The sequence below is a fragment of the Hyla sarda genome, chromosome 9 (genome assembly GCF_029499605.1).
Source record: "Hyla sarda isolate aHylSar1 chromosome 9, aHylSar1.hap1, whole genome shotgun sequence".
Taxonomy (NCBI): domain Eukaryota; kingdom Metazoa; phylum Chordata; class Amphibia; order Anura; family Hylidae; genus Hyla; species Hyla sarda.
Window position 1 is genome coordinate 162,888,877 of NC_079197.1, and position 19,787 is coordinate 162,908,663.

Genomic DNA, 19,787 nt, shown 5'->3' on the forward strand with positions numbered 1-19,787 from the left:
TACGTCCTGGGTCCCGGTCCTGCGATATAACGCGGGGTCACATGGTGACCCCGCATCATATCGCGGCGAGCCCGGCGTCATAGTGAAGCCGGGACCCGCCGCTAATAGCCCGCAGCACTGATCACGGTGCCGTGCGCTATTAAACCTTTAGCCGTGCGCAATTTTGTCGCACATTGATTTTTTTTCCCATTTCACCGTAGATTTTTGGGTAAAATGACTAATGTCATTACAAAGTAGAATTAGTGACACAAAAAATAAGCCATCATATGGAATTTTAGGTGAAAATTTTAAAGAGTTATGAGTTTTTAAAGTTAAGGAGGAAAAATTGAAAATGAAAAAACGGAAAAAGCCCGTGTCCTTAAGGGGTTAATAGACATATTTACATATTTATTTACATAAATATTAGCTAACTAAGGGGTGACGAGGGGCTAGCTAAGGCAGAGGACCTCCACTGTTCCTAGGGACTCTGTCTTTGGGGACCTCAACACAGGGTAACGTATGAAATGCGGTACCGGGACACCACAGATGCAACTAGGCAAATGTCAGGAATATCCTACTACAACAGCTGAACTGTATATGTATTTATTCACAGTCACTATAAATATAGGCCGGTGTGTAATGACTTCTGTTCCACATGAGTTTGAATGTGATTGGTTAATTCTGAACATAGCCACCTCCCTAGTTATAAGAGGGTGTGCACATTTATCATTAATGCAACCAGGTTATTGTGTTGTGTGTTTTTTTTTTGTTTTTTAATCTCCCCCTCAAAGATTTGCGATTGAATTGTTCATCATATAGGTCACATTAACCTGTTTAGGACATTGGGCACCCTGGAGCTTTAAGTGACTTTGAAACGAGTGCAGGAGCTGCACTTGCTCCATAGCGGTGAGTGTCGGCTGCTATCAGTAGCCACACACTCACAGAAGCAGCAATCCCCAACCAATGGCTCTCAAGCTGTTGCAAAACTATAACTCCTATCATACCTGTAGAGCCTTAAGCATGATAGTAGTTGTAGTTTTGCAACAGTCTGGGGAACAGCGAGTCATTTTTACAGCAATTTCGGAAAATAGCATTCGAATTGCGGCGGTACCGAGGTCCGATACCACTTATTATGCGCCGCATGTGAACACAGCCTAAGAACTGTGCCACCTATGCTGGGAAGATTAGAGGCTGTATTAATTATTAATTTAATTATCATCCTCCATGCCCCTTCTAAGATCCCATAAATGAGCCCAGTCCAGGGTCAGAGGTCACCCAAAATTTTACTCTTTCACATAATGGAGCTGAGAAGGGTGGAGGGGATTTAACTCATTTTTAATATTTTAATTTGGTGGGGGAAAAAATATTTAAAAAAAATATATATATCAAAATAAATAAAAAATATTTACTAATTCTTGCGCCAGACTCACCAATGTGTAGTAACTGTCTAGAAAAGATGGAACAATTAGGAAATTGTTATTGTGCGATAGTTTCCTAATATAGTTGCTAAAATGTCTTGTCCCATTTGTATCGTTGTTTCTCAACATCCTCTGGTAAGGTATAAACTGCGGAGCGGGGAAGGCGATGGGATATTGAGGACGATGGAATTGTGAGGAGTGAGGAAAACCGCGGACCAAATACTCACCATACACGGCATCCAGACATCCAGGTAATACATTGTTTTCCAAACAGTGTGTCTCCAGGTGTTGCAAAACTCCAACTCCCAGCAAGCCCGGACAGCCGTTGGCTGTCCGGGCCTGCTGGGAGTTGGAGTTTTGCAACAGCGGTAATGAGGTAATGCATCGCGTGGGCATCTCTGTATATCTCATAGACATCGGCCTTTAAAGGGGTGTTCCATATAGAAATATTTATATATACCGTATTTATCGGGGTATACCACGCACCGGCCTATAACACGCACCCTCATTTTACCAAGGATATTTGGGTAAAAAAAAGTTTTTTACCCAAATATCCATGGTAAAATGAGGGTGCGTGTGTGCGCGTGTATACCCCGATACACCCCGAGGAAAGCCAGGGGGAGAGAGGCCGTCGCTGCCCGCTTCTCTCCCCTGCCTTTCCTGGGGTCTAGAGCCCTGCTGCCGGCCCTTCTCTCCCCCTGGCTATCGGCGCCGCTGCCCGTTCTTTCCCCCTGACTATCGTGCCGGCGCCCCATTGCCAGCGCCGATAGCCAGGGGGAGAGAAGCGGCTTTCGTCAGGGCGGCTTTCTAAAATAACCCTAAAATCTTGCAGTTGTCATTCTGGCCACTAGGCCTAAAACTAAGCTCAGACTTCCTGTTCTGTACAGGTTACCTTAGAGCAGTGCTTCTCAGCAGGCTCCGTAAAGGGGGGCCCGACTCACGGCTGGATCTTACTTACCGCCCTGGGTTGTCAGTGTTGTCAGCCTGGGAGAGGCGCTTTGAAGTCTGGCGTGGCGCGCTGCTACGTTCAGACTGCTCTCTCTCGTACAGGCCCTGCTTGTCCTCAGGTACAGATCCCTGCTTGTCCTCCATGTAAAGAGCCCTGCTTGTTGTCAGTGTACAGAGCCCTGCTTGTTGTCAGTGTACAGAGCCCAGCTTGTTGTCAGTGTACAGAGCCCCGCATGTTGTCAGTGCACAGAGCCCCGCTTGTTGTCAGTGCACAGAGCCCCGCTTGTTGTCAGTGCACAGAGCCCCGCTTGTTGTCAGTGTACAGAGCCCCGCTTGTTGTCAGTGTACAGAGCCCCGCTTGTTGTCAGTGTACAGAGCCCCGCTTGTTGTCAGTGTACAGAGCCCCGCTTGTTGTCAGTGTACAGAGCCCCGCTTGTTGTCAGTGTACAGAGCCCCGCTTTTTGTCAGTGTACAGAGCCCCGCTTGTTGTCAGTGTACAGAGCCCCGCTTGTTGTCAGTGTACAGAGCCCCGCTTGTTGTCAGTGTACAGAGCCCTGCTTGTTGTCAGTGTACAGAGCCCTGCTTGTTGTCAGTGTACAGAGCTCTGCTTGTTGTCAGTGTACAGAGCCCTGCTTGTTGTCAGTGTACAGAGCCCTGCTTGTCCTCAGTGTTCAGAGCCCTGCTTGTCCTCATTGTACAGAGCCCTGCTTGTTGTCAGTGTACAGAGCCCTGCTTGTTGTCAGTGTACAGAGCCTCATATACGTTAATAAGGATACAGTGTTATGCAGAGGTGTACTTATAACAATTTTATAGACAAATGATACTATTTACAGTCGCGCGGGGGGCGCAAAATGTTTTCTTCTTCCTAGGGGGTGCATGACAGAAAATAATTGAGAAGCACTGCCTTAGAGCAATCTCCTTCATACAATCACAGACAGGATTACAGTGAAAAGTGACACAAGTAGATAGGTAACAGAGATGCACACAATAGCTGACGCTTACACATCAGCCTTCCCTTCCCTGAAGAATCAATCAAGGGAATGCTTCAGAACAGAAACACGGGATCATCTGGCCCTGAAGGAACCAACAACTAGGTTGATAGCAAGGAAGTTTATTTGGACCAGCATGCAACGTACGTTTCACAGCATGAACTGATGCTTCATCAGGCCTGAATTGGGGACCAACAGTGTACAGAGCAATTCCTCTCTGTGTAAAGGCTTAGGAATCATGGTCATCTCATTTAATCAGAGTAGTATCCAATCCCTACTGGTGACGATGAGTGTCAGCTCTAATTAGCAGCCAGCCCCCACCATGTATAGAGTGGATTCAGCTCTATATTCCCCTAATAACACAATGGCATAAAACTATGTTTGTTATTTAGGGGTTAAAGTGCTGGTCCAAAGATACAGGTTCATGGCAGATTGATAGGGTAATGTTAAACATGTCTGATGAGGCTGTTCCCATAACTATCATAGACTGTAATAGAGAAATCCAGAACTAAGCTACAGGGACAACATAAAAGGCTATCACTAAAAAAGCTATTTCTAAAATAAAATTATAACATTCTAATTAATATTGAGTAGTTTTATACAAGGTGAATGCTTGTTCTCATTATTGTTTGTGTCACAATAAAGGGTATTTTGTACTTTCAAAGTTCTATGCATTTTATGTTGATCAAATGGTAAAAGCCTATTGAAGTCTTTTTGAATTCCAGTTTGGAACAGTAGCAAAATGAGCAAAAAGTTCAACGGGGGGGGGGGGGAAATACTTATGCAAGGCTCTGTACTTGAATATGACTTGAAACAGTATAGCTTTGTAGTATAACTTAGGATTCAGGAGAAGAAGAATTGAGTCACTCTGATACTTTAGAACACAGTCTAATTTACAAAATTAAAAAAGAGGATCTCATGGGAGGTGACTATGGGGAAATGTAATTTAAGTGTAATAAAAAAAAATAAAAAAAAAGTCCAGACGTACTATTTAACCAGTAATGATCGTGTTTGTGTAGTTAAATCCTGGGTTTTATTCTTTTAATTCCCTTGTTTATGTTGCTCATACAGCATGCAGTTAAATGAGGAGGAGGGGGTGTACCTTGGGCAAGCATGACACTTACCCTCACATCTCATGTGAGAACTTACTCCCTCACTCCTTAGAGCTGACAATTGGCTGCTCTGTGCACTAAGGCTCTGTGACATGCCCCAGCTTACACCGTAGGTCGAATGACAAGCCAGGAGCCTGTATAGAGCGCTGCTTGTCCCACCCATAATTCCTGTATTTTGTCTCTACCGAGACTCACATTCTGTAGGGAGAAGTCAGTGTTCTGGACAATGGAAGGACCTCTAGTGGTAAGATGTATGGAGCATTTTTTCACCCAAAAATATACTTTTTTTTTTTTTACCAATGTATATTATATATTGTTGTTATCTGCATTATAAAAAAAATTATGCAAATGATAGTGCCTATTTAAAGACTACTCTTTACTCACATGTGTGGCAATCTGTGACACAACACTCAGAGACAGACTGGCACTTGTCCAGACAGAGGCCAATAAAAGATCCAGTAAAACACAGAAAGGCCCTTGTTCATTACTATCCTTGCTAAACCTCTTCAAGCAGGACTAGAACTGGGTTAAGGAACAACTTTGTTGTCGACAGGACTAGTGACAATGCGGCCTATACTTAGGATGTATGCCTGACATTAGCAGTACCTTTGCCTGACATTAGCAGTACCTAGGCTCAAAAAACTTAGGTTTCCTCAGAAAACAACAAGGCTGAAGAATGAGACATTTGGCCCTGGCTATGACCATGGCTAAACTAACTCTGACTAGACTAAGGTACGCCACCACTCCCAGGAAGGGGGGTGGAGCCAAGACCAGCTGTGCAATGAAATATAAAGTACAGACGTGTGGTGCAAGACAAAAAAATGTATTTTCATGCAGAAAATACACTTTGCATGACCATGTAATACCTAAGAAACCTACTAGGCATTCAGTAAACTTAATATATTTCAGGCTCCCAACTATTCTGTTGGGTAGCAGCTGGAGATGTTGTGCTGGGCTACTACACAGGAATATTATAAGTCACTGAGAACCTATGTTGCCAAATACCTGATCATAGACAGGAAATGAACTAAAAGCTTGATTTTTTAATATTCTAGGATACATTATGTCTCATAATACAAACTTCAACTGCTGAAGAACCTCTTTTTAAAAAGGAAGTAGAAGTTAAATACAATAAGACTACACATCAACTTTGTTCGAGACGCGGGTTGCATGGCCAAAGATCACTGTCGTCCTGAAGGGATTGTGTTGCATGGCAGCTAAAGTTAATAAATGGGGTCACGTTGTGACCCATAAGTTGCTGTGACTTACATTAGCTGCTATGCAGCACAATCCCTTAGGTGCGACACAGTGATCTTTGGTCACTCAACCCATGTTGTGGTCAAAGTCACCATGTAGCTGTAGCCTAAATGGCTTTTATCACATCAAGGGTCTGCAACAGCTGAAGTAATTTCATAGTATGTAACCAACAAGTGTGAAATCCACATCATATATGCAGAAAATAAAGTACATGTGAGCATACCCTTAAGCAGCCTTAGATATACGTAGCCGATAGGGATCACTGTAACACCTCTAAAAAAGGTAGGAAAAGACCTTAATGGACTTAAAGGGGGACTCCAAAGAACTGAATTTATTAGACACTTATCTTATATCCACAGGTCCCAGTGGTCAGACCCTTAGAGATCTCCTGTACAGGGACTTGGTTACTCAAGCATTCTCTGCGTGCTCTGGCCCCCACCTTTCTAGACTAATGTGAGTGATGGCTCACTAAGCTAATCACCAGGGTCCTATCTCAGTCAGTGATTGGCTAATTTGGCCATTACTTGTGATTGTCTATGAGGGTAGAAGCTGAAGAGCACCAAGGACAGGTAAGTAGCCAGGGTTCTATACAGAAGATCGTGGAGGAGACCTTCATCATCAGACACTTACCCCCTATCGTGAGGATAGGGGATAAATGTCTGATTAGTTCAATTCCCTGATATACCCCTTTAAAGTTTTCATTATCTGAACAACTCTAAATTGACCTTATAAAATGAAATTGTAACAAATGATGTGCGTTATAAAGAGTCTGTTGGGTTTATCTCTTTTCAGTAGACCGTGCTCTGTGCATCTGAGAAGTTCTAGAAAGGACAACCAGATCAACTAGAAGGATCCGTGATGGACTGTGGGAAAAAAACCCTGTTTTTCTTTACTTTCTGTGCACTCGGTAAGAGAAGAATGATGAGGATGAGGAGAAAGAGGTAAAGTAAGAGGAGGAGGAAGACGAGGAGGAGGAAGGAGCAAAGGAGGAGGATTGATGAAGATGATGGGTGAGGAGTAAAAGAACGAGGAAGAGGAGGAGGAGGAGGAAGAAAAAGAGAGAGTAGGAAAAGGAAAAAAGTAAGAGGAGGAGGAGAAAGAGGATGAGAAGGAGGAGGAAGAAGAGTAAGTGAGAGGAGAAGGTGGAAGACGAGAAAGAGGAGGAGGAAGGAGAAAAGAAGGAGGATGAGGAGGATTGATGATGATGATGATGATGATGATGGATGAGGAATAAAAGAACGAGGAAGAGTAGGAGGAAGAAGGAGAAAAAGAGGAAGAGTAGGACAAGGAAGTAGAGTAAGAGGAGGAGGAAGAACAATAAGAAGTTGAGGAGGAGGAGGAAGAAGAAGAAGAGGAGAAGAAAGAGGAGAAGGAAGTAAAGGAAAAGGAAGAAGAGGAGGAGGAGGAACAGATGGAGGAAGTAGAGGAAGAGAGGATGGGAAAGAGGAGAAGGAGGAGAAGGAAGAAGAAAAGGGGAGGAAGAATAATGATAAAGATGCTACAAGGCTTCTGTGTTCTATAAGACATTTCTTAGATCTACCTGTAGGGAAAATACTTTTTCTTCTTAAGTAAAATCACATTTTAAATATTGCGCTTCGCTTTGGAGATACCCCCTAGTAGGTGCCCATGCATATTTCCTATTTATATCACTATCTTGTAATATAAAATTAATTTAATATTAAACTCCCTTTAAGGGGCCAAAAAAGTAAATAAATATGTTTGTAAATAAGAAAGAATGTGCAAAAAATAACAAAAAAACTGCACATATACATTTTAATAACATACCTTTTAACATATTTTTTATTATATAAAACCCCTACAGTATACAGTAGTATATCCACATAACTTTGCAACATGTACAAAAATTAATTATTTTTAGGTCAACAATGTACCATGAAAAAAAATGTTTTGTTTGCCACCCCAAATTATCTTAATAGAAAATATATATATATATATATACTCCTAAATGATGAAACTATCATTAAAAAAATATAACAAGACCTTAAAGTGCTGCACTGATGCAAAAATAAAATAATTCCAAAATGCCAAGAGGTTCAAAAAAGAAAAGCGATAAATAAGTTGTTCCTAAAGGAGATAAACAAATCTTACAGTACCATTATTACAGTGGGATTAAAGGGGGGGGGGGTTCTGATATGTAAACCAAAGGCCTTTACCAATGAGCCCTAGAGTCATGTAACGGAGGTTCTTCATTGCAAAACTTCTATATAGAGTTCTTATCCTCTTTAGACCTAAAATTATCATGCTATTCCTTTCACAGTTGGCACCGAAATAATTCTGGAAATAACAACTGATCTGGAATTTTTGATTTCTGTCCCATCAACCCACATCGGAGACACAGAGCTTGTGTTCACTTCTCTATCCATTGGAAATGTGTTTCTCATTGATGCCGTGAAGAATCAAACCAAATGCATCAATTCCACCGACCCCCTGTGCTCCTCAATGATCAAAGCCCCAGCGGTTGATGTGTCGGTGACTTCAACATCAAGTGATGAAAAATATTTTACTTATTCTGGCTCTTTTAATGAGTCAGTGTGGTTCATAATAGGTGTTGACCCTGAAGTCAGTGTAGAGCGTTTCATTATGGATAGTAAAAACGACACAATCACTGTGACTATACTTATTGAGTATAATCATGTCAACAGAAGAATTGACCCAACCTTTCCTACAAGGCTCACACCTACAACATTTAGCTTTAATACTGAATTTATCAGAACTAAAAGGATCATGGAAGATAATGGAAAAGGGAATGGACAATCTACCCTGCGTGAGTTTACAACATTTAAGTTCATATTAAAAAATAAAATGACTGTATAAGTTCACCAAGATGATGTCCAAGTTGACAATATTGATGGCCCATCCTCAGGACAGGTTACTAATATCAGATTGGGGGGAGATCCTTATCCCTTCCCCACCATTCATTAAACTGAATGGACAGCAATGCCCCGGAGGGTTCTGCGCCCCTTACATTGTTTACTGGGCACAGTTCTGTCATTTTGATCGTTACCCTGTCTGATATTACAGCTTGGTCCCGTTCATTAGAGCGGAGCCTGGAGCCTGGTATACAATGAAGGGGACATGTTCCTCCAGTCAGTCGTCTTATGGCGCCAACAGTAGGATCCCCACCTATCTGATGTTGATATTAATAATAGGTCATTAGTATCATAGTCCTGAAAACCCACTTTAAAGGTGTCATCTGGGGTTAAAATAAACATGGCTGTTTTCTTCCAGTAACCGGTACACTTTACCACCAGTTATGTCTGGAATGTCTCAGCTCCATTAAAATATATAGGGATAAGCTGCAGTACCAAACGCAACCAGTGGACAGTTATGGCGCTACTTCTTGATAGCAAAAAATCTAGCTACTTTACAAATACTTTACTTCACCGATTACAGATACTTCCTTTTCTATTTTTTTCGGATTGCCCTTGGGAATAGACAACAGTTAATAAAGGGGTACTCCGCTGCTCAGCGTTTGGAACAAAATGTTCCCAACGCTTAGAGCCAACGTCGGGAGCTTGTGACGACATAGCCATGCCTCCTCATTATGTCACGGCCGCCCTTTCACTGCAAGTCTATGGGAGGGGGCGTTACAGTCGTCACGCCCCCTCCCATAGACTTGCATTGAGGGGGTGGGGTGTGACATCATGAGGGGGCGGGGCTATGACATAGCGAACTCCCAGCGTCGGCTCTAAGCGTTCAGAACATTTTGTTCCATACTTCCAAACGCTGAGCAGCGGAGTACCCCTTTAAGCATCACCCTGCTGTCAGGTATCATGTAAGTTAATATCGGTAAAAGATTAATAAAGTAAAGGATTTACAAGGTTACTCTACATTTTTTGAGACTTTAATAATACCCTCCTGACATGTCAGTTGTAGTTAGTTAATCCATCAAATAAATGTTTTTCGTATAAGTCGGTGTTATGCTGTTCCTCTGTTATTCCTCTCGGTAATGTATGAATAATTTGACAACTGGGTGTTACCATTCCCAATTGCTAATCAGGAGTGTCCGTGTGGACTCTGACTTTGTCACAACAGGGGAACGGTGTAATGCAAGATTTATTTAAAAAAAATAATAATAATTAGATGCTCCATTGATAATTTCTTAAATGCCAGGAGAACTGACAGGTCCTCTTTACAGAGGCAACTCTGGTCCAAGAATAGTGGCAGAGAATACTGGGGGGGCCGGACCTGGAATGAAGTGTAATATAGGAGTAAAGAGAATTCTTCTGCTCTCTCTCCAGGTTGTGCTCCGGTGGGTGCGCTCGTTCTCCTCGCTCTGACTCCATTTTACTTCTCAAGTGACTGATGATATCGTAAGTAAAATAAATCCTCTGCTCCTTCTCATGTGTAGAGATTTAATAACAGGACCTTGTATAGTTGTTTTACTTAAAGGGATATTCTGACCATACAAAAAGATTTTCAATAGGCGGGGGGGTGTTGAAAATACCAAAAAATGACATACTCACATGCTCCTCAATCACCAGCTCCTCACTCACCTACTCCTCATTTACCTACTTCTCACTGACCTGTCACTTACTCATTAATCTATGGGAAGGGAGGCACCACAGCTATAAATACCCAGGGGAGGGCCCCTGAAAGCCCGGGAAACTATTAAACCCCTGATTGGTGCACTCCTTCCCCCCCACCCATGGGACATACCACTATAGTTACCAACAAGTTTTTACAGGCGGGGGAGGGGACTAAAAACCTTGCCTGTATATTTCTTAACCCCTTAACTGCTCACCAGTCAGGGGGCAAGCTAGTTATGCACAGCTTGCCCCTCCACTCACCTTCTCCTCACTTACCTACTCCTCACTCACCTACTCCTCATTTACCTACTCCTGAATCACCTTCCACTCACTCACCTACTCCTCACTCACCTACTACTCATTTACCTACTCCTCATTTACCTACTCCTGAATCACCTTCCACTCACTCACCTACTCCTCACTCACCTACTCCTCATTTACCTACTCCTGAATCACCTTCCACTCACTCACCTACTCCTCACTCACCTTCCACTCAGTCACCTGCCCCTCATTCACCTTCCACTCACTCACTTTCCACTCACTCACCAGCTCCTCACTCACCTACTCCTCAATTTATTCCATAAAAGTGTCTCCCAGCAAGCGATGTTTCGACCAGCTTGCCTGGTCTTTATCAAGCATAGTACAATCAGTGAATCACACACATAATATCGGGGTACTCATGAAGTACCAAAGTGCATTAATTAAGATTAAATTATAATGATAAAAACTCATAAATGTGCAAAAATTTTATCCTGCGTACATAAGGTGCTATATCATATCACAGTATTTCAATAACGTGAATAATCAGTGTTATACAAAGTGTCCTGTGCATATTTGAAAACAAATTGAAGTTAATTGCTCAAGAATGTACACATGTACATAATTCATAAAGGGGAAGTGGAGCTATCACTCACCGGCAGTAGTGGAATATCATTGTATAAACTCCATGGCGCACGCCAGCATGGTCTAAAACCACTGCGCATGTGCAGTCTCGTTCCCAAGATGAGAGCCGAAACACAACATAGCAGTCAGCCAATCAAACAGACGCATCAGCATCACTATGGTGATTACTTCCTGACCTGCACACTCTCAACTACAGGATCGGTGCGGCCATCTTTGCTACTGGCAATTATAACCTCTACAGTATGGGCATCTGCACTGAAAGAATTCGGACTAGTCCGGTAGGCACAGGACAGGGGATTGTCCGGTCCACTATTATTAGGGGTGAGAAGAAGGGAGGGTTCCACATTCATACAATTATGATCACATATAGCATGAAGGTAAGAGGAAGTCACACATGTACACAGCATAGCTGCGTACAAGTCTGACTAAAGGAGCACGAACCACAGACACTGACATCAAATCGCTACCAGTGTCACTATAGCTCAGCTCAATAGCCTCATTACCATAAAACCCTCACAGTCTTTAATGCATACATGCCTGAGCCCAAAAACCTAATTCGATTACCCCAGTGGAATTTTCTACAGATACAATAAATAGATAAAGATGAAAAAAAACATATATAAATGAATAAAATAAATAAAAATTAATAAATGAAAAAAACATTTAAAATGACAAAAATAATGATAAAAGATAAAAAAAACAATAAAATTTTTTTTTAAAAATTTAAATGAAAAAATGAAATTGAATTATATTCTATAACTGACTGCCAAGTTTTGTCTCCTCCCAAAAGATAAAATTACATTATATTATACAATACATTTTTTTATTATTAGAACTTTTACACATACGAATAAAACGGTGAGTGACATCCATGTTTCCACTTCCCTCTGAAATGACAAAAAGAGAGAGAAAAGATACATTAGTAAAAGTGCTTGCCAAATGGAGTAGACACAGCTCACCCTCTTGCCCTCACCACGACACGGACAGGACCTGACCCCAGTCCAGGGAAATGGCAAAAGAACAAGGAAAGTCTAGCGTGGTAATTCAAGCAATGCCAAAAGTTTGCTCAGCAATTAGCCAACATCGATAACAGGTAATTAGCCTGTCATCAATGTTGGCTAATTGCTGAATAAACTTTTTAGCATTGCTTGAATTACCACGCTAGACTTTCCTTGTTCTTTTGCCATTAGTAAAAGTGAAATCGACTGTACAATAAATACCAGCAGTCCATAGAATCAGACCTCTGTTCAAAGAGCCTACCTATTCACTACCCTGTGGGGTGTCTTGAACTCCACATTAATACCATGTGGTTTGAGTGAGTTAAGGGTATATGTCCATTTTAATTCACACCTTTTTAACACTGCTTGTCTGTCGCCACCATGTTTAAGAGTAAAATGTCAGGTCTTTTTCACTATGTCCCATTTCAGCAAAATGTTTAGGTACCGGTAAGTCTGTCTTTTTCCTTCGTATCGTATATAGGTGTTGGTTCAATCTTGTCTTGAGGTCCCATGTGGTCTCCCCCACATAGAGGAGACCACATGGGCACCATAACTAAACCGTGAGTTCAAATTACTCTAGCTAAAGCTAGCGTGACTACTGGACCACAACTAAATCCCCTAAATCCAGTGGAACAACACATATTATCCTAAAGACTCTAAATTGCTAAAGTCCCAACCTTTGTCAATCTCCAAAGAAAGCTTGCATGTATAGCAACTGTTCCGGTTATGAAGCTTGCATAAAATCTTCAGTAAAAGTTACAACTGTTTCAGCAAACTCTCCAGTTGTGGACATTCTATTCTTATCTACCTCCCTATCGCTCTTGGGAAAGGTGGCGGTAGGGCAAGCATTACTGAGGACCCCTCACCCTGGCGTCACGAATAGCAAGGGTTAACAAACACCCTTTAGTCACCGCACAGCTACACTCCCCATACCCTACTCCCCCAGGCTATCACATAGCTTTTTGGAGTCCTACGAACAGGATACGGGTGTGTGCCTACAGCTGTTGCCACCAACTAAAGTGTACTCCCCCTGTGTAAAAGACTGTATCAATGTGTTACAGAGCACCATCTAAGAGTACGGAATTTGTGTATGGTGCCGAGTGCAGAGAGCACACGCGAAAAGTAAGGGGGAGGCGAAAATTTAATTGCTGCAGAAATGTGTAAAGTGAGAAGTGAATGTATGCTACGATCCTCTGGTCCGGTCAGCAATGCAAGAGTTAACCCGCTGCCGGAAAAGCACGCGAAGAAATCCCGCGCTGCGCCACGATCAAGTGAGCGTATCGCAGCCGAAAGGGAATTTAAATTCGCCGTTGTTATTTCCGGGGGGACCGGAAATCGGGGCTGCACTGATGACGTCCTTCCGGCCGGCAGCCATTTTGGAGAAGCCCAATATAAAAGGAGCCCTGCACAGCGACCTCGTCAGTCTGCACAAGAGAGAGCCGGAAGGTACAGACATGGCGGAGAGCAGCATTCCACGTGGCGTGCGCCCAAGGTGGCCCCGGAACAAAGGAAAGTTGCAGCGGTCGCAGCCCAACTGTTCCATGACCTTGCCGACCGTCTGCAGCGGTTGTCACTGGATGAAGAGGGGGCCTGCAATCTTCCCCCACTGCCCGACGATGACGACGGCTGGCCGGATACTCCTCCAGGAGGAATCGCGGGGACACCTGGAGCTCCTTCACTGGTGAGACTGTCCCCTCACCACCGGACATGGGGTTCGTGGGCCGAGATCCCGACGGTGGAGTCTTCTGTAAGTACACCTTCAGAAGCTGCCTTCTCCTCCTCCACCAGCCCTGAGCCGGAAATACCCCTGTCCACTTTGCAGAGTGCACGATCGCGCCCACCAAAATTGCCCCAATAGGTCTTTGGGGATGAACCTGATTTGATCCAGTACATGCATGATATTCTTCAACCCCTGCCTGGGAAGCCACTTCCACCGGTCCCTAAGGCACAGAGGGAAAGAGCCCGTCAGGAGGCCGAAGTAGCCGACTTGATGGAAAAATGAAAGACCCGAAACAGAGAACTTTATGCCCCCAAGCACGTTCATCTGCCTTATGGGGAGAGGACCCGCTACCAAGAGAACACTAAAGAAATGGAGACACTCTTCATCCGCATGTGGGATCATCGCAGAGAAGGGGAGAAGCCCTTGGAACGTCGTAGAGCAACAGTGGCCAAGTTCGACAAGGTCAGAGGTTATGGTACCCTCATTGATTGCCACACCGGCTATACCATCCTCGTAAACCGGCGAGCTGTACTGAGGCCATACATCCAAAAAAAATTCCATTCCCTGGAGGTGGGCGAGATAGTGGAGTACACCCCCGTCCAGGGCCTGCGAGGAGAGTAGGCTGCTGCAGTCACCAGACCAGCCGCTCCAACCCAGCGTCCTTTCAAGTACTTTCCTTCTACTGATTGCAAGGCGGACCCCTTCCAGCTGAGGCCGAAATGGCCTGCTTCTGATGCCTTCACCTACGAACCCGAGGAGGAATTACTACAGCAGCCCCTTCCTTCTACCTTCAGCAAAGTACCCAGACCTACTCCTATTAACCCCTTAACGACGCAGGACGTATATTTACGTCCTGCGCCGGCTCCCGCGATATGAAGCGGGATCGCGCCGCGATCCCGCATCATATCGCGTCGGTCCCGGCGCTAATCAACGGCCAGGACCCGCGGCTAATACCACACATCGCCGATCGCGGCGATGTGCGGTATTAACCCTTTAGAAGCGGCGGTCAAAGCTGACCGCAGCTTCTAAAGTGAAAGTGAAAGTGACCCGGCTGCTCAGTCGGGCTGTTCGGGACCGCCGCGGTGAAATCGCGGCATCCCGAACAGCTGATCGGACACCGGGAGGGCCCTTACCTGCCTCCCCGGTGTCCGATCGACGAATGACTGCTCCGTGCCTGAGATCCAGGCAGGAGCAGTCAAGCACCGATAATGCTGATCACAGGCGTGTTAATACACGCCAGTGATCAGCATAGGAGATCAGTGTGTGCAGTGTTATAGGTCCCTATGGGACCTATAACACTGCAAAAAAATTGTAAAAAAAAAGTGTTAATAAAGGTCATTTAACCCCTTCCCTAATAAAAGTTTGAATCACCCCCCTTTTCCCATAAAAAAAATAAAACAGTGTAAAAAAAATAAAAAATAAACATATGTGGTATCGCCGCGTGCGTAAATGTCCGAACTATAAAAATATATCATTAATTAAGCCGTACGCTCAATGGCGTACGCGCAAAAAAATTCCAAAGTCCAAAAAAGCGTATTTTGGTCTCTTTTTATACCATTAAAAAATGAATAAAAAGTGATCAAAAAGTCCGATCAAAACAAAAATCATACCGATAAAAACTTCAGATCACGGCGCAAAAAATGAGTCCTCATACCGCCCTGTACGTGGAAAAATAAAAAAGTTATAGGGGTCAGAAGATGACATTTTTAAACGTATAAATTTTCCTGCATGTAGTTATGATTTTTTCCAGAAGTGCGACAAAATCAAACCTATATAAGTAGGGTATCATTTTAACCGTATGGACCTACAGAATAATGATAACATGTCATTTTTACGTAAATATGCACTGCGTAGAAATGGAAGCCCCCAAAAGTTACAAAATGGCGTTTTTTTTTCGATTTTGTCGCACAATGATTTTTTTTCCGTTTCTCCGTGCATTTTTGGGTAAAATGACTAATGTCACTGCAAAGTAGAATTGGGGACGCAAAAAATAAGCCATAATATGGATTTTTAGGTGGAAAATTGAAAGGGTTATGATTTTTGAAAGGTAAGGAGGAAAAAACGAAAGTGCAAAAACGGAAAAACCCTGAGTCCTTAAGGGGTTAAAGAGGTTTGGCCTACCCAGCACGTACCAACCAATGTACCCAAGCCTACACCCAACGCGGAGGTTTGGCCTGGCGTCACAAATAGCAAGGGTTAACAAGCACCCTTTAGTCACCGCACAGCTACACTCCCCATACCCTACTCCCCCAGGCTATCACAGATAGATAGATATCTCCCAAAGAGAGCAGCACAACCTCCAATGATTCCTATGGCTGGTGCACGCTGTACGGGTGCCTGGGTTAGGGCTCCACTTGAAATACAAATCCAGAAAACTGCAGCACACAAACTTGGGTGAAGAAAAAAATGGTTATTTATTCCATCATTCCAGTGTACAAAATAGGAGAGCAACGTTTCCGCGGCCTCTCGCCGCCATTATCAAGGGGCTTGATAATGGCGGCGAGAGGCCGTGGAAACGTTGCTCTCCTATTTTGTATGATGGAATAAATACACAAGTTTTTTCTTCACCCAAGTTTGTGTGCTGCAGTTTTCTGGATTTGTAGATAGATAGATAGATAGATATGAGATAGATAGATATGAGATAGATAGATAGATAGATATGAGATAGATAGATATGAGATAGATAGATAGATAGATAAATAGATAGATAGATATTAGAGATAGATAGACAGATATGAGAAAAATAGATAGATATGAGATAGATAGATATGAGATAGATAGATATGAGATAGATAGATATGAGATAGATAGATAGATAGATATGAGATAGATAGATAGATATGAGATAGATAGATAAGAGATAGATAGATAGATAGATAGATAGATAGATAGATATGAGATAGATAGATATGAGATAGATAGATAGATATTAGATAGATAGATAGATATGAGATAGATAGATAGATAGATATTAGATAGATAGATATGAGATAGATAGATAGATAGATAGATAGATATGAGATAGATAGATAGATAGATAGATATGAGATAGATAGATAGATATGAGAAAAATAGATAGATATAAGATAGATAGATAGATAGATATGAGATAGATAGATATGAGATAGATAGATAGATATGAGATAGATAGATATGAGAAAAATAGATAGATATGAGATAGATAGATAGATATGAGATAGATAGATATGAGAAAAATAGATAGATATGAGATAGATAGATAGACAGATAGATATGAGATAGATAGATATGAGATAGATAGATAGATATTAGAGATAGATAGACAGATATGAGATAGATAGATAAGAGATAGATAGATAGATAGATAGATAGATAGATAGATATGAGAAAAATAGATAGATATGGGATAACATTCCTGAATTGGAGCAGCACATCCCATGTAAATAATATCATTGGGTTCAGGCTGGGGTCAAACTCAGGTCCCAGAGCCCCAAGGATATCCATTGGAAAGATGAACAGGAGCACTCAAAATATGTGGTTGAATGTGATGGCTTTATTCAATCACCAAAGTTATAGCGAAGTTTCAGCCATCTTGCATGACCATTGTCATTGAGTATTGACATAGTGTTCCTGGGTCAGATAGCTTCACCATAGCCCACAGTGCACCTCAAGTCCTAAATGATCTTCTTTTTTCCTCTCACAGATTGCCTCGCCATTTCAAGGTAATTATTCGGTGAATCGAGGCCTTAAAGTATCCATCGGCACTTGGAGAAAGTCAACAGCTACTTAAAGTTTCTTTAAAAAATTATGATTCTGTATGTTACTCGCTAGGTCATGCAAATGCTGTACATGTCTTTTTTTATGTGTCTAGCTTCTGTATTTGGCTCACAAATTCCTATGTTCTGCTGCTCGCTTATTCTAACATCCACTGCTCAGGAAGGGGCATGTCCGAGGCAAGTACTGAACCCACCCTCACTCACCATGCATTCACTATCTTCCTCCTTGAGTCTGCTGTGCTGGGTCTCTTCATCCAATTACTGCAGGCTGCCTTCTCCACTCTGTTTTCAGACAGGAGTCTGATAGACAGGACAGGAGTGAGCACAGAGTAGTGCTAGTACTGCCCCCACTTCCTGGACTTTGTCCCTGCCTGTGCTTCAGCTAGGACAAAGACGATGCTACAGCCGGACAGGATTATTTTCTGGATGGTATGGGGACCCCTAGTGGTCTTTCTATAGGCCTTCTTTGATTTCTTTGAGAAAGAAGGAAAAAAATTAAAGGGGTATTCCAGAAAAAAAAATTATATATATATATATATATATATCAACTGGCTCCAGAAAGTTAAACAGATTTGTAAATTACTGTCTGTCTCAGGGACTGTCCAGAGTAGGAGCAAATCCCCATAGCAAACTCAACTTCAGCAGCTGATAAGTCCTGGTAGGATTAAGATTTTTTAATAGAAGTAATTTACAAATCTGTTTAAGTTTCTGGAGCCAGTTGATTTAAAAAAAAATGTTTTTTTTTTTTTTACTGGAATACCCCTTTAAATGGACATCTTGGCAAAACATTAACCGTTCTAATATACTTAAAGGGGTATTCCAGGGAAAAACTTTTTTATCTATATCAACTGGCTCCAGAAAGTTAAACAGATTTGTAAATTACTTCTATTAAAAAATCTTAATCCTTTCATTACTTATGAGCTTCTGAAGTTAAGGTTGTTCGTTTCTGTCTAAATCCTCTCTGATGACACGTGTCTCGGGAACCGCCCAGTTTAGAAGAGGTTTGCTATGGGGATTTGCTTCTAAACTGGGCGTTTCCCGAGACAGGTGTCATCAGAGAGGATTTAGACAGAAAAGAACAACCTTAACTTCAGAAGCTCATAAGTACTGAAAGGATTAAGATTTTTTAATAGAACTAATTTACAAATCTGTTTAACTTTCTGGAGCCAGTTTATATGAAAAAAATGTTTTTCACTGGATAACCCCTTTAATATAAAAGCTAAGGATTCTGGGATTTAGTGACAGAATATATCAAGATGACGCTTACGTACCTGGCTTAATAAAGACACATCTTTGCTTAGCGATGTTAAACAGAACTATCACAGACGCTATATAATCCCACTATACAAAAATAACCAGATATACACTATGGGGGAGATTTATCAAAACCCGTCCAGAGGAAAAGTTGCTGAGTTGCCCATAGCAACCAATCAGATCGCTTCTTTCATTTTGCAGAGGCCTTTTTCAAAAATGAAAGAAGCGATCTGATTGGTTGCTATGGGCAACTCAGCAACTTTTCCTCTGGACGGGCTTTGATAAATCTTCCTCTATATACTTACACCAATATATTACCTGATTAGTCTTCTGCTGTATCCACCTTGGAGAACCATTCAACGCATATATACAGATATAACTGTGCTGAGGAAAAGTTGACCAGTTGCCCATAGCAACCAATCAGATTGCTTCTTTCATTTTTGAAAAATGAAAGAAGCCATCTGGTTGGTTGCTATGGGCAACAGGTCAAGTTTTTCTCTGCACAGGTTTTGATAAATATCCCCCCATTATATTCAATGGGGATATTCCACTGTCCCTTTCACATGGTAGACTAGTGGGCATTTACTAGAGGGCATTTACTAGCGGGCATTTACTAGAGGGCATTTACTAGCGGGCATTTACTAGAGGGCATTTACTAGCGGGCATTTACTAGCGGGCATTTACTAGCGGGCATTTACTAGAGGGCATTTACTAGCGGGCATTTACTAGCGGGCATTTACTAGAGGGCATTTACTAGCGGGCATTTACTAGCGGGCATTTACTAGAGGGCATTTACTAGCGGGCATTTACTAGAGGGCATTTACTAGCGGGCATTTACTAGCGGGCATTTACTAGCGGGCATTTACTAGAGGGCATTTACTAGAGGGCATTTACTAGCGGGCAT

The 19,787-nt window shown here is 42.4% G+C and overlaps 1 protein-coding gene across 1 annotated transcript; it reads left to right on the plus strand.

Annotated features, from left to right (window-relative positions):
- The first annotated feature begins 1,542 nt into the window (after positions 1-1,542).
- LOC130291695 (uncharacterized) lies at positions 1,543-18,162 on the plus strand. The gene is made up of 5 exons (XM_056540816.1): positions 1,543-1,648; positions 6,496-6,610; positions 7,982-8,488; positions 9,966-10,037; positions 17,557-18,162. Exons 2-4 carry the CDS (start codon positions 6,562-6,564, stop codon positions 10,028-10,030), a joined length of 621 nt encoding a protein of 206 aa, XP_056396791.1. The 5' UTR covers positions 1,543-1,648; positions 6,496-6,561; the 3' UTR covers positions 10,031-10,037; positions 17,557-18,162.
- The last annotated feature ends 1,625 nt before the right edge of the window (positions 18,163-19,787 follow it).